We start from the raw sequence: 16,195 nt of genomic DNA on the forward strand, positions 1-16,195 counted from the left end.
TTTTCCTTACATTTCCCCTGAACCTACCTCCCTCCAGTTTCAGCACATGTCCTTGTGTTCTAACACCTCTCTTCCTTGGAAGAATGTCTCCCTCCTGTACCTTGGTAAAACCCTTGATGTTTGAAAGTTTCTATCATGTCTCCCCTTTCCCTTCTCTGCTCCAACCTATCCATGCTAAAATAACATGTTATGATCCAACTGAAACGTTTATACAGTACTTATTAATCTATTTATGTAGACCATTGACTACACCAGTGTAAATATAAAGATGTAAGACCAAAACATTTATGAGGCTTCTGAAAGAAAAATACACTTCTCAAAAAAATAAAGGGAACACTTAAACAACACAATGTAACTCCAAGTCAATCACACGTCTGTGAAATCAAACTGTCCACTTAGGAAGCAACACTGATTGACAAACAATTTCACATGCTGTTGTGCAAATGGAATAGACAACAGGTGGAAATTATAGGCAATTGGCAAGACACCCCCAATAAAGGAGGAGTTCTGCAGGTGGTGACCACAGACCACTTCTCAGCTCCTATGCTTTCTGGCTGATGTTTTGGTCACTTTTGAAAGCTGGCGGTGCTTTCACTCTAGTGGTAGCATGAGACGGAGTCTACAACCCACACAAGTGGCTCAGGTAGTGCGCTCATCCAGGATGGCACATCAATGCGAGCTGTGGCAAGAAGGTTTGCTGTGTCTGTCAGCGTAGTGTCCAGAGCATGGAGGCGCTACCAGGAGACAGGCCAGTACATCAGGAGACGTGGAGGAGGCTGTAGGAGGGCAACAATCCAGCAGCAGGACCGCTACCTCCGCCTTTGTGCAATGACGAACAGGAGGAGCACTGCCAGATCCCTGCAAAATGACCTCCAGCAAGCCACAAATGTGCATGTGTCTACTCAAACGATCAGAAACAGACTCCATGAGGGTGGTATGAGGGCCCGACGTCCACAGGTGGGGGGTTGTGCTTACAGCTCAACACTGTGCAGGACGTTTGGCATTTACCAGAGAACACCAAGATTGGCAAATTCGCCACTGGCGCCCTGTGCTCTTCACAGATGAAAGCCTGAGCACGTGACAGAGTCTGGAGATGCCAAGGAGAACGTTCTGCTGCCTGCAACATCCTCCAGCATGACCGGTTTGGCAGTGGGTCAGTAATGGTGTGGGGTGGCATTTCTTTGGGGTGCCATTAGGTACAGAGATGAGATCCTCAGACCCCTTGTGAGACCATATGCTGGTGCGGTTGGCTCTGCGTTCCTTCTAATGCAAGACAATGCTAGACCTCATGTGGCTGGAGTGTGTCAGCAGTTCCTGCGAGACGAAGGCATTGATGCTATGGACTGGCCCGCCCGTTCCCCAGACCTGAATCCAATTGAGCACATCTGGGACATCATGTCTCGCTCCATCCACCAACGCCACGTTGCACCACAGACAGTCCAGGAGTTGGCAGATGCTTTAGTCCAGGTCTGGGAGGAGATCCCTCAGGAGAACATCCGCCACCTCATCAGGAGCATGCCCAGGCGTTGTAGGGAGGTCATACAGGCACGTGGAGGCCACACACACTACTGAGCCTCATTTTGACTTGTTTTAAGGACATTACATCAAAGTTGGATCAGCCTGTAGTGTGTTTTTCCACTTTAATTTTGAGTGAGACTCCAAATCCAGACCTCCATGGGTTAATAAATTTGATTTCCATTGATTTTTGTGTGATTTTGTTGTCAGCACATTCAACTATGTAAAGAACAAAGGGGTATATGCAATTCCGGGCGAATTGCGGCACACTTTCGCCCGTTTTTAAATTCGACCGTCGAATTCCGGCAGGTGGGTGCCGGAATTCGACATATTCAATAAAAAACGAATTCGACCGTCCCGCTGTCGAAAAATGGCCGATTTGACGGATTTTGATTAGATTTTTAAAAATGTTTAAAAAACCTGTAAAAAGCCCCGGAAAAAAATAGCGTGGGGTCCCCCCTCCTAAGCATAACCAGCCTCTGGCTCTTTGAGCCGGTCCTGGTTGCCAAAATACGGGGGGGATAATGACAGGGGATCCCCGTATTTTAACAACCAGCACCGGGCTCTGCGCCTGGTCCTGGTGCAAAAAATACGGGGGACAAAGAGTATGGGTCCCCCGTATTTTTTGTACCAGCACCGGGCTTCACTAGCTGGACAGATAATGCCACAGCCGGGGTCACTTTTATACAGGGCCCTGCGGCCGTGACATTAAATACCCGACTAGTAACCCCTGGCCGGGGTACCCTGGAAGGTGGGGAACCGGGTCCCCCCCCCCCCCCAGCCACCCAAGGGCCAGGGGTGAAGCCCGAGGCTGTCTCTTCCCCCCCCCCCCCCCCATTCAAGGGCTGCGTATGGTGGGCTGATAGCCATGTGTAAAAATGAAAGATTATTGTTTTTGCAGAAGAACTACAAGTCCCAGCAAGCCTCCACCGCAAGCCGGTACTTGGAGAACCACAAGTACCAGCATGCGGGGGTGTAACGGGCCCGCTGGTACCTGTAGTTCTTCTGCAAAAAAAATACCCAAATAAAAACAGGACACGCACACCGTGAAAATACAACTTTATTACATACATGCAGACACATTCATACTTACCTATGTTGACACGCCGACTCTGGCCACGTCTCCAATGTCGACAAATCCGGGGTACCTGAAAATAAAATTTATACTCACCTGATCCAGTGTCCGGTTCTTTTATTGTAATCCACGTACTTGGCAAAACAAAAAAACGCATTTACCCGAACCAGACGGACTGAAAGGGGTCCCATGTTTACACATGGGACCCCTTTCCCCGAAAGCAGAGACCCCCCGTGACTCCTGTCACAGAAGGTCCCTTCAGCCAATCAGGAAGCGCCACGTCGTGGCACTCTCCTGATTGGCTGTATGCGCGTCGGAGCTGTCAGACGCGCATCGCACAGCCCCCTCCATTATCTTCAATGGTGGGAACTTTGCGGTCAGCGGTGGTCACCCGCGGTCAGCGGCTGACCGCGGGTAACCCCACCGCTGACCGCAAAGTTCCCACCATTGAAATTAATGGAGGGAGCTGTACGATGCGCTGTCTGCCGGCTCAGACGCGCAAAGCCAATCAGGAGAGTGCCACGAAGTGGCGCTTCCTGATTGGCTGAAGGCACCTTCTGTGACAGGAGTCATGGGGGATCTCTGCATTCGGGGAAAGGGGTCCCATGTGTAAACATGGGAACCCTTTCAGTCCGTCTGGTTCGGGTAAATGCGTTTCTCTTATGTCCTAGAGGATGCTGGGGACTCCGTAAGGACCATGGGGTATAGACGGGCTCCGCAGGAGATAGGGCACCTAAAAGAACTTTGACTATGGGTGTGCACTGGCTCCTCCCTCTATGCCCCTCCTCCAGACCTCAGTTAGATTCTGTGCCCAGAGGAGAAAGGGTACAAAGCAGTGAGCTCTCAAGAGTTTGCTGTTTTAAAGAATTTTGTTAGGTATTTTATTTTCAGGGAGTCCTGTTGGCAACAGGCTCCCTGCATCGTGGGACTGAGGAGAGAGAAGCAGAGCTGGCTTGTAAGGTTGGGCACTGCTTCTAGGCTACTGGACACCATTAGCTCCAAAGGGAGTCGGAACACGGGTCTTACCTGGGGTTCGTCCCGGAGCCGCGCCGCCGTCCTCCTCACAGATGCCGAAGATAGAAGCCGGGTGAGTATTGAGGAAAAGATTTCAGGCGACAGAAGACATCAGATCTTCATGAGGTAAGCGCGCAGCGGTAAACTGCGCGCCATTGCTCCCAGACACACACACACACACGAGGCACTGTAGGGTGCAGGGCGCAGGGGGGGGCGCCCTGGGCAGCAATAAACCTCTATTTGGGCATAAATATGTTGGATTAGGCTGTGGGACAGTAAATCCACGGACCCCCGCTATTTTCTTACAATATCATGAGGGGACCGAAGCCCGCCGTTGGGTGGGCGGGGCTTGATCCTCGGCATTAACCAGCGCCATTTTCTCCACAGAGGCTGCACGAGAAAACGCTGGCTCCCTGTTCTCTCCCCTGCTGAGCTTCACAGGCTGGAAAACAAGAGGAGGGGGGCACATTGGCGACGCAGTGAATGGAGATTAACATTATAAATATGTAAAAGCACTATCTGGTCATATATTCCAGTGTTTGGGCGCTGGGTGTGTGCTGGCATTCTCTCTCTCTGTCTCCCCTAAGGGCCTGGTTGGGGTTTTGTCCCCTTATAGATAACCCCCTGTGTGTGTGGGGTGTCGGTAAGTGTGTGTCGACAGGTCTGAAGCGGAAGGCTTCTCCAAGGTGGAGGTGGAGCAAATGAGTAGTGTGTCCCCGTCGCTGGTGCCGACTCAGGATTGGATGGGCATGTGGCATAGGTTAAATGCAAGTGTTACATCTTTACATGAAAGGCTTGATAAGGCTCAATTAAGGGGAACATCAGGGGGTCAATCCTCGGATTGGACCGATTCACAGGGCCCGTCGGGGTCTCAAAAATGTCCCTTAACACAAGACACTACTACCGACACGGACTCTGATTCCAGTGTCGACTATGACGAAGTAAAATTGCACCCTAGGGTGACTAAAACCATTCAGTGTATGATTGTGGCTATTAGGGATCTCTTGCATATTGAGGATGAACCCTCGGTCCCCGACACAAGGGTACACATGTTTAAGGAAAAGAAACAGATTATTAATTTTCCCACATCTCATGAATTAAATGAATTCTTTATAAAAGCTTGGGAGACTCCGGAGAAGAGGCCGCAGATCCCCAAAAGAATTTATATGGCATACCCCTTCCCTAAACAGGACAGGGAGATTTGGGAATCACCTCCCACTGTGGACAAGGCACTGATGCGCTTGTCCAAGAAGGTGGCGCTACCGTCTCCTGACACAGCTGCCCTTAAGGACCCTGCAGATCGCAGGCAAGAAACTACCTTAAAGTGTATTTATTCTCATACGGGTGCTGTACTACGACCGACGATTGCGTCGGCATGGGTGTGTAGCGCAGTTGCAGCTTGGGCAGATGAGCTGACAGATAATTTTGAAAATATGGATAAGGATACTATATTCTTAACTCTAGCCCATATAAAAAACGCAGTCTTATTTATGAGCGATGCTCAAAGAGACATTGGATTGCTGGCTTCTAGGGCCAATGCCATGCGATCTCAGCGAGACGATCCTAATGGACTCGCCAATGGATGGGTGATGCGGATTCCAAAAAGCATATGGAGGTACTACCCAATAAGGGTGATGTATTGTTTGGGGATGGGCTGACTGACCTGGTTTCCACAGCTACAGCAGGTAAATCAAATTTTTTTACCATATATTCCCCAACAGCAAAAGAAAATGCCACCCTATCAGATGCAGTCCTTTCGGTCGCACAAGTCCAGAAGAGGTTGGGGATCCTCCTTCCTTGCCAGAGGTAAGGGCAGAGGCAAAAGAGCACCTGCTTCGGCAGGCGCCCAGGAACAAAAGTCCTCCACGGCTACTCCAAAACCCACAGCATGACGCCGGGACTCCCCTGAGGGAGTCCGCACCGGTGGGCGCAGGTCTTCGACTTTTCAGCCAGGTCTGGGTCAGCTCAGACCTGAATCCCTGGGTGTTAGAAATAGTTTCCCAGGGTTACAAACTGGAATTCGAAGAGGTGCCCCCGCGCCGATTTTTCAAGTCGGAACGGGATGTAGTGTTGGCTGCAATTCAAACGCTGTGTATACAGCAAGTGATAATCAGGGTTCCCATGAACCAGCAGGGAAGAGGTTACTACTCAACCCTCTTTGTGGTCCCGAAACCGGACGGTTCGGTCAGACCTATCTTGAATCTGAAATCCCTAAACCTGTACATAAAAAGATTCAAATTCAAAATGGAATCGCTCAGAGCGATAATAGCCAATATGGAGGAGGGGGAGTTCATGGTGTCTCTGGACATAAAGGATGCGTACCTTCATGTCCCCATATATCCCCCCCCATCAAGAATTCCTGAGATTCGCTGTACAGGATTGTCATTACCAATTTCAGACGTTGCCGTTTGGATTTTCCACGGCCCTGAGGATTTTCACCAAGATAATGGCGGAAATGATGATGGTCCTGCGCAAGCATGGAGTCACAATTATCCCATACTTGGACGATCTCCTGATAAAAGCGAGATCAAGGGAGAAATTGCTGAGCAGTGTGGCACTCTCTCTGAAAGTGCTCCAGCAACACAGTTGGATTCTAAATCTACCGAAGTCACAGTTGATTCCGACAACTCGACTACCGTTCCTAGGTATGATACTGGATACGGAACAAATGAAGGTCTTCCTTCCAATGGAGAAAGCCCAGCACATCCAGAACATGGTCTGAGACCTGCTGAAACCGAAAAGGGTGTCTGTTCACCAGTGCACTCGAGTTCTGGGAAAGATGGTGGCGGCCTACGAGGCCATTCCATTCGGAAGGTTCCATGGAAGAACTTTTCAATGGGACCTTCTGGACAAGTGGTCCGGGTCCCATCTACACTTACATCGAAAAATTACTCTGTCCCCAGGGGCCAGGGTGTCTCTTTTGTGGTGGTTGCAAAGTGCTCACCTACTGGAGGGTCGCAGATTCGGAATTCAGGATTGGATCCTGGTTTCCACGGACGCGAGCCTCCGAGGATGGGGAGCAGTCACACAAGGAAGAAATTTTCAGGGACTTTGGTCAGACCAGGAGTCATGTCTACACATCAATGTGTTGGAACTCAGGGCCATATACAACGGCCTTCGACAAGCGGAGAGTCTTCTTCGAAACCTACCGCTTCTGATTCAGTCAGACAATGTCACAGCAGTGGCTCATGTGAACCGCCAAGGCGGGACAAGAAGCAGAGTCGCGATGGCGGAAGCCACCAGGATTCTTCGCTGGGCGGAAAATCACGTGAGCGCTCTGTCGGCTGTCTTCATTTCGGGAGTGGACAACTGGGAAGCAGACTTCCTCAGCAAACACGATCTCCATCCAGGAGAGTGGGGACTTCATCAAGAAGTCTTTGCAGACATAATACATCTTTGGGTAACTCCTCAAATAGACATGATGGCGTCACGCCTCAACAAAAAACTTCGGAGGTATTGTGCCAGGTCTCGGGACCCTCAGGCAGTAGCAGTAGACGCTCTGGTAACACCGTGGGTGTTCAAATCGGTCTACGTGTTTCCTCCTCTTCCTCTCATCACAAAGGTGTTGAGGATCATAAGACGAAGAAGAGTACGAACGATACTCGTTGTCCCAGACTGGCCTCGAAGGGCCTGGTACTCGGATCTACAAGAGATGCTCACAGGAGATCCCTGGCCTCTTCCTCTGAGGGAAGACCTGTTGCAGCAGGGGCCCTGTGTATTTCAAGACTTACCGCGGTTACGTTTGACGGCATGGCGGTTGAACGCCGAATCCTAGCAAAAAAGGGAATTCCGGAAGAGGTCATCCCTACTTTAATAAAGGCTAGGAAGGAGGTGACGGTTAAGCATTATCACCGTATCTGGCGAAAGTATGTGTCTTGGTGTGAGACCAAGAATGCACCTACGGAAGATTTTCATCTGGGTCGTTTTCTCCACTTCCTACAAACAGGAGTGGATATGGGCCTGAAATTAGGCTCTGTTAAGGTTCAGATTTCGGCCCTCTCGATTTTCTTTCAGAAGGAATTGGCTTCTCTTCCAGAAGTCCAGACGTTTGTAAAGGGAGTGCTGCACATCCAGCCCCCTTTTGTGCCTCCAGTGGCACCATGGGACCTCAACGTGGTGTTGCAGTTCCTAAAATCACACTGGTTTGAACCGCTTAACAAGTTTGAGTTGAAATTTCTTACTTGGAAGGTGGTCATGTTGTTGGCCTTGGCATCGGCAAGGCGAGTATCAGAATTGGCGGCTTTGTCACACAAAAGCCCCTACTTGATTTTTCATGTGGATCGAGCTGAATTGAGGACACGTCCGCAATTTTTGCCTAAGGTGGTTTCTTCATTCCATGTGAATCAACCTATTGTGGTGCCTGTGGCTACAAGTGACCTGGAGGATTCCAGATCCCTGGACTTAGTCAGGGCCTTAAAGATTTATGTAGCCAGGACGGCTAGAATTGGGAAAACAGAGGCCCTGTTTGTCCTGTATGCGGCCAATAAGATTGGCGCACCTGCTTCGAAGCAGACTATTGCTCGCTGGATCTGTAATACGATTCAGCAGGCTCACTCTACGGCTGGATTGCCGGTACCAAATTCGGTTAAGGCCCATTCCACTAGGAAGGTGGGCTCTTCTTGGGCGGCTGCCCGAGGCGTCTCGGCATTACAACTTTGCCGAGCGGCGACTTGGTAGGGGTCAAACATTTTTGCTTAATTCTACAAGTTTGATACCCTGGCTGATGAGGACCTAGCGTTTGCTTAGTCGGTGCTGCAGAGTCATACGCACTCTCCTGCCCGATTGGATGCTTTGGTATAAACCCCATGGTCCTTACGGAGTCCCCAGCATCATCTAGGACGTAAGAGAAAATAAGATTTGAAACCTACCGGTAAATCTATTTCTCTTAGTCCGTAGAGGATGCTGGGCGCCCGTCCCAGTGTGGAAACTCTGCAAGACTTGTATATAGTTGTTGATTACATAAGGGTTATGTTAGTTTGAATCGGTCTTGGACCGTTGCTGTTTTTTGTTCATACGGTTAACTGGTTATGTATGATCCAGGTTACATGGTATGATTGGTGTGGGCTGGTATGAATCTTGCCCTTGGATTTCCAAATCCTGCCTTGTAGTGTCCATCTCCTCTGGGCACAGTTCTCTAACTGAGGTCTGGAGGAGGGGCATAGAGGGAGGAGCCAGTGCACACCCATTGTCAAAGTTCTTTTAGGTGCCCTATCTCCTGTGGAGCCCGTCTTATACCCCATGGTCCTTACGGAGTCCCCAGCATCCTCTACGGACTAGGAGAAATAGATTTACCGGTAGGTTTAAAATCTTATTTTTTTTTTGTTTTGCCAAGTACGTGGATTACAATAAAAGAACCGGACACTGGATCAGGTGAGTATAATTTTATTTTCAGGTACCCCGGACGTCGACATTGGAGATGTGGCCAGAGTCGGCGTGTCAACATAGGTAAGTATGTGTGTCGGCATGTATGTAATAAAGTTATACTTTCACGGTGTCTGTGTCCTGTTTTTATTTGGGTACCAGCGGGCCTGTTTCCCCCCCGCATGCTGGTACTTGTGGTTCTCCAAGTACCGGCTTGCGGGGGAGGCTTGCTGGGACTTGTAGTTCTTCTGCAAAAAAACAATATTCTTTCATTTTTACACATGGCTATCAGCCCCCCATCCGCAGCCCTTGGATGGAGGGGACAGCCTCGGGCTTCTCCCCTGGCCCTTGGGTGGCTGGGGGGGGGGGGACCCCTTGATTGAAGGGGTCCCCACTCCTCCAGGGTACCCCGGCCAGGGGTGACTAGTTGGGTATTTAATGCCACGGCCGCAGGGCGCTGTATAAAAGTGACCCCCGGCTGTGGCATTATCTGTCCAGCTAGTGGATCCCGGTGCTGGTACAAAAAATACGGGGGACCCCTACTCTTTTTGTCCCCCGTATTTTTTGCACCAGGACAAGGCGCAGAGCCCGGTGCTGGTGGTTAAAATACGGGGGATCCCCTGTCATCCCCCCCGTATTTTGACAACCAGGACCGGCTCAAAGAGCCCGAGGCTGGTTATGCTTAGGAGTGGGGACCCCACACATTTTTTTTCTGATTTTTACCCCATTCCATTTAAAAAAAAAAAAAATAAATATATATATATATATATATATAAATAATTTTTTTTTTTTTTATGTATAAATAATACTTGTGCCTCCTAAATAGACGAACCAAGTACCTAATCCCTTCTAAAATAAATAGATATGCTATTACCAATAAAAAAAAAACAATTGAATATACTTTTGTTGAAATGCCGCATTTGTACCATTGCAGAAATGTCGAATTTGACAAATGTCGAATTTCAAAAAGTCGAATTTGGAATGGACGTTTTTTTGACGAAAAGTACTGAATTGCATTGTCGATTTATTTTTTTGGGGCGAAAATGTCCCGTTTTTCGAAATTTTCGGGAATTCGACCGCAATTGCATATACCCCAAAGTATTTAATAAGAATATTTCATTCATTCAGATCTAGGATGTGTTATTTTAGTGTTCCCTTTATTTTTTTGAGCAGTGTATATTTTGGTTTGTATATCACACCTGTCTGTGTCATTAAGGATGACAATAATGGGTATCTTCATAGCGCATTGGACCTGAAAATGCTTCTTTAAAGGTCTCCTTTTGGGTTGCATTTAAAAATAAAATGTTCTGTTTAGTAAATGACTGGCATAACAAACCTCTCTTTGCTGTAGGTGAAAAGAAATTTATGTGTCCCGAATGTCCAAAGCGCTTTATGAGGAGTGATCACTTATCCAAACACATAAAGACCCACCAGAATAAGAAAGGTCAGCCTGGACCCATCACCATGACCACCGTACAAATGGAAGCTGGGACAGGCTCTGATGGCAGCACCGCGTCCACCCCTACACCCCAAGCACTCATCACCACCAACATGGTGACCATGGAAGCAATATCTCCTGAAGGCATCGCTCGGCTGGCAAGTAGCGGCATCAACGTCATGCAAGTGGCAGACCTGCAAGCCATCAATATCAGCGGCAACGGCTTCTGAGAGCCATTGCTTGGGCAGGACTGTAAATAGTTGGGGAAATGTGTTTGGGTATAGGGGATGCTAGTAAAGCTTAATAATGGGTCCAAAAAGATATACATGGAGTGTGTCAAACTGCTATTGTCATATGGAAGTTTGTGCCAATGTGTCTTCCCGGCCCTCACTGAGGGGAGTCTCGCGCTCTGTAGTCAATTCTTCTTCTTTTTTCTTTCCTTCCCTTTTTTTTTTTTTTTTTCAAACCTCTTTGATTAACCATATATTACAGCTATCTACTGGGCTTCCTCTCTGGGAGGATTCAATGTATTTGTTTAATGGAATACTTCCAATTATTTAAATCTTGACCTGTTTGTGTCAGGGTGGACTAAAATGCTTTACCCGTTTTATATAAAGCTTAATATCGTCCTCATGTCTCGGAGGATTTGTGGCCACTGTAAAACCTCAATCTTGGGGTGAAGGCTGTAAAGACGTTTTCCAGGACTTTTTTTTTTTTTTTAATATAAATATATATAATAAATATTTCTATTTTTCTTATTTTTTTCAAACGCAAAGGATAAAAACATATGGTACACCAGTAGCCATCAAGCCTTGATAGTTCTTATCATTACAAGACATTTTTAACAAGAGATACTATATATAGAGAGAATATTAAAAACATTAAGAAAAACGAAAATGCCAAAAAAAAAATGTGTAATGTAATAACAAGTGCTTAGACCAAAACTTACCCTGGTCCCTCTGCCTATAGCCTTATCTTACTTTACTTATGTTTTGCTTTTGTTCTCATCTGGATAGGTTGTGTTTTACGTTGAAGTCTGGCGTTTTGTGGTATTGTGTGTGTACATTTTGTATTTTTGTTTCCCCTCAAACTTATTTCACACACTTCTTCACATCCCTGTAGAGCAAGGAATAGCCTGGTCTGCTGGAAATCTTCACAGCCTGTTATTGCAGGTGCAGTTGCTTGTATTCGTTTGGCTGACACTTGCCACAGGCAGAGATCAGATCTATCCATATGTATCTATGGTAATTGCAATAAATAAATGTGGATAAAAATGTTCATTTTCTAAATTAACTCCGCTGTGACCTATCTGTGAGTCATTTGTGAAGGCCGGCGATATGTTGACTGCTTGATTTGCTAATGGATCCTGTTTTGCTACCCAATATTGGAGATCTAGTCTGAATGGAAAAAAAATGTTATTGCGCAGTGACATCTCCTACCTGTTTATGTGAGCGGGGAATGCCCGTGTCCTGCAGTCCAACACCAGTTCTCCTCTGTGCCTGCTCAAGTGCGATGTATCTGGCATAGCCCATGACCAGTTACTTCTAGGGCCTCCATCAGCTGCGGCCTCTAGAATCCAGGGAGTGGCTTTCCATTGGCTAATCGCTGCCTGGACTGCCAGTACCAGGGGGAGCAGGTACCTCCCCTTGGGATGGCTTGCCTGTCTGATTCATTAGCTCACTGGGGTGGGGATTGCAGCCCCTAGGTAAAATCCACCACTGTTATTGGGTGACAAAACCCTATTGATAGCTTTGCACGTCCTCAATAAGCTTGTGGAGTTCTTGGCTGCTGCAAGGAAATGGCTTAGATTACTCTCTGCTGCTGTTACTCCAGTGTAGTGGGGATATTATTACTGAATGGTCTGACATTGTGAACTATAGTTCCTGACATTGAATGTTTTAGCTTGGCATAGTGAGTAGAAAGTGTAAACGCCATGGTTTTTGTTGAGTGCATCTTCCCCCTTTCGTTCACACAATTGTATCAGAGTAGTTTTATCACCATTACTTCTGTAAATATACATATCTTATAATTTTGGAAATTGTACTTGGTGGGGTTTCCACCGCCATATTTTTATATATTCAAACATAGCCTACACATATGAAGAGAAATGTATTTTTATACAGTTGTCTACCATCCTGTGTTTTTCATTCTGTATTTTGGTTACAGAAAGCAGAGCAACTTACTGGTATAATTAGAGCATGCTGCAGGTATTAGATGAGTGTACCTTGCTGTCACTTCAGTAGTGGGTGTAGTGTCTGATATAAGGTTGTTTTGTTTTTTTTCCCTAGTATGTTCAGTCTGCTGAGAAGCTTTGGGGGGATCGAGTTCAGTAGTGAATTTTAAAAATATTCCAAGGTGGGGTTTTTTTTTCTGAATGACTGTGCCTTAAGCTACAGACATGTGGCTAAGCCATAAATGATTACTATTATCAGAGTTTGAGTACTGAACGGACTATAAAAGCTATGCATTAATGCATCCAAGTATTCACTTTAAAACTTGAATTTAATTGATTACTAGTGATTCCTCTGGGCATGAATATTCCCCCTGCTGTGAATTGTCTTCTGCCATCGTAGGGGCTTTCAGCATTGAACTTACAAGTAGATTTTTATTTTCCTTATTAAATTTTTGTGATTTAAAAAAAATATATAAAATAAGTCATCCATATAATTTAACAGCTGCTCTTGATATCTGACAGAAGCTTAACGATCGCTTCAACCTGCCCAGTGTTTAGAAAAAACAATTAAATGTATTCTGTAAATCCAGCTTCCCTTCAAAGTGTTTAGGAATTAAGGGGTTTTCGAAGTCATTGGGGTATTTTTGCTTCTTCTTTTGTCATGACGTCTAATTATCACGCAGTCTGATGAAATGTGGAAAAAAAATACTTGATAGATTTTTTTTTATAAGCTGTAATGTATTCCCTGCAGTTGGCTCTTTAATGTTTGTGTTACCTAGTCTAACGTCTATACCCTTTCCCAGGCATTTGTCGCTGTGGCCGAGATGAAAGTAGCCTGATAGCACACAATTGTATATTACAGACATTGTATATAGGAATCCTTTGTGTAGCTTGTACGCCTCCAGATAGGTGAAATTATTAATAGTGCCATGCAATCGGACCTGTTCTGTCACATTAAGGTGTCTGGGCAAGATATTAGTAGGTAGGCTTGCCATAATATCCCTTTGATCTGGAAAACCTATGATTTACACAGGTTTTCTGGTTGAAATGCATGCTTGAGTTTAGCCATGCACACAACCTGTGTAATAATAGGTGCCCAGATTGAAGGGCTAGTGTGGCAAGTCTACTTATAGGTGAGTTATCAGCGCAAAGGAAAGAGCAAACATTTCAGAGTGGACGGGGAGGATACATATCAGTGTTGCGGAGAATCCCTTTTGTCTCATTCGTTTCTTAAGACGCAACAGGCTGCATTCTCATGACCACAAAGACTGACTGGATGTGGCAGGGGGCTTCTTACTGAGAAGTCACTCCACCTTCCATTCTTTACTAGAAAGTAGGATGCCTACTGAAAATAAATTCTGTCATGAATTTTAAGCGTGTTGTTAATATAACACAGCCTTCATTTGTAAGTGTGTAGTTTGTTTGTTATGATAGTCCTATTTAATGTGTTTTGTACATTGTCATTGTGCCACTGTTTGGTCATGTTCATGAAGAACCTCCGACCCTGAAATATAATTAGGCCCCAACAAACTGTAGGGACACCGTAATGAAACCAGTGACTAATCGGAGCTATGCATTTTTAAATTAATGTTCAATGTTTATCGCAACAAAATGAGTTCTAGGTTTATGCCTAGTTTTCTGCTTATTAAGAACCAGGTTTTGTTTAAATGTGTTATTTGTAGTCTGGAGATAGCGATTGTTTCAATTGTATGTTGACCTCATGATATGGAGTTGAAGATAAATCTATTTTTCCAACCAGTGTTTTTCCTGGGAGATTAACTAATTAAATCTGTATTTAAGAAAATAAATAAATAATAATCTAGAAGTATACGGATACATGACATGGATCTAGAACTATAATAAGTGGAAAGAAATCTAGAAGTATACTGATAAATTGGTTTTCATTGGTTCCCTAACTAAAATGACCACCATCCCACGTTACGTTAATTTATTTTGTAGTCTAACTTGCAATTCTACCAATGATTGATCTAACTGCTCAGGTACTGCAGCTCACAGCTTGTATAGAAGATATTTGCTTCCCATGCAGGTCCCCCTGGCCTCCATTGTCCCCGGTAATACACTAGATAATGTTGTACATTATAGTGCGATCTATTACTGTAATGTCATGAGAAAAGGAGCACTTCAAAGAAACTTGGAGTTGTATGACGTTCCCTTCACTCAATTTTGACCGGTTTGCAGATCCATCTTCCCTGAAGTCCATTCAATGAAAATGAGATCAATCGAACATCACTATTCAATAACGACAGAGATTCCAAATTTCAAACTCCCATTAAAAAACAAATGTTGCCAAAGGTTACAGATTTCATGGGATTTGTTTAAATTTGTGTTGTACAATTTGGCTGCTGTGACTTATGCCACTACTGTAGGCAGACTGCATGTGTCCTATTTTAATTCCTCTCCCACTGCACATTTATTAATTATATAAAGGTAGCAAAAGAGACCCTGTAGAAAACCAGAACCATCTGTTTTCCATTTCTAAAATGAAGCGTTAAGACACATTTCTTGGTTAAGTGATTGGTCAAAATTTGCATTTAAGCGTTGATTGTAAACTTGGAATGTGGTGGCAGCATCTGATGCTGGAATTGTGGTGGTGTTTCGTTTTACAGAGCTGACACGTTACTACAATTTTATTTTCTTAACCAGGTTTTTTATATTTTGGAGTGATTGCTCCATGATTGTAAATTCTGACACCCACTCCCCCTATCAGTATATTATTCTGCTATGAATGAATGAGGGGGAATCTTAACACCATTCGCTCTTCTACAATCTCTGGGAACATTAAACAGTGCCTAAATCTCGATTACACTGGCAATAACTAAAACATTAAAAACAGCCTTTTACCTTGTAGCTTTCTTTTTGATTATTTTTTAATTCCTGATATAATAATGTTGGAAGCATTTTAAAACCATTCTTTTGTACAAAGATGACAATTACTGTAGTTTATTACTCATTTGTAAACCCAATTACACTTTTGTTTTTAATAAAGTCTCTAAGAGTTGTATCAAAATGTAAGTGTTGTTTTTCATTTAATATAATTAAATTTGAGACTGGGGCATAAAGGTTTTCAAAAGCTATGATGACCTCAAAACTTTGTTTTGATACATTATCCATTAATGGGGTTTATTTTTTATTTTTAAATTATAAATGCTTCCGAAACCTTTTAAAGGAAGACGCCATTATTCCAAAATCTGACCTGGTGGATGGAACACTTCCTGTTTGAAAGATATGATTATTAGTGGGCCGAAAGTGGAAATCTGATGTGAATGTTGTTTTTCCATCCTCTTCTCCTCCAAACCTTACATTCTCTTGCTTGTCATGTTACCTTTCTCTTACTGTTTCATCGTGGTCTCTGCTTCAAACTTTACAGTTGTGTCCACATACACCTATCCTCAAATCACACCAAATAGCTGTGTTTAGTGCGCCATAGACTTAGCCATGCCAGAGCATTAATCCTGAGTATCTAATACACTATAAGACAACTTAAAAGCATTTCAGTTTTTGATCACCCCCAAGGGGATGTTCAACGTATCCTTATGACCTGGTAAGAATATTCTGACACAATACTATTGCCTGTTCCTGTTTGTATCTCATCTGCCTA

At 45.0% G+C, this 16,195-nt stretch overlaps 1 protein-coding gene across 1 annotated transcript in view; it reads left to right on the forward strand.

The window, feature by feature from the left end:
- The window catches only part of SP1 (Sp1 transcription factor), a 60,318-nt gene extending 44,714 nt beyond the window's left edge, over positions 1-15,604 (forward strand). Inside the window, exon 6 of the mRNA XM_063952117.1 lies at positions 10,317-15,604. Coding sequence (XP_063808187.1) covers positions 10,317-10,633 — 317 coding nt within the window. The 3' untranslated portion in view covers positions 10,634-15,604. The remainder of the gene's footprint in view (positions 1-10,316) is intronic.
- Positions 15,605-16,195: the final 591 nt, after the last annotated feature.

This window comes from Pseudophryne corroboree, chromosome 2, assembly GCF_028390025.1.
Source record: "Pseudophryne corroboree isolate aPseCor3 chromosome 2, aPseCor3.hap2, whole genome shotgun sequence".
Classification (NCBI taxonomy): Eukaryota; Metazoa; Chordata; class Amphibia; order Anura; family Myobatrachidae; genus Pseudophryne; species Pseudophryne corroboree.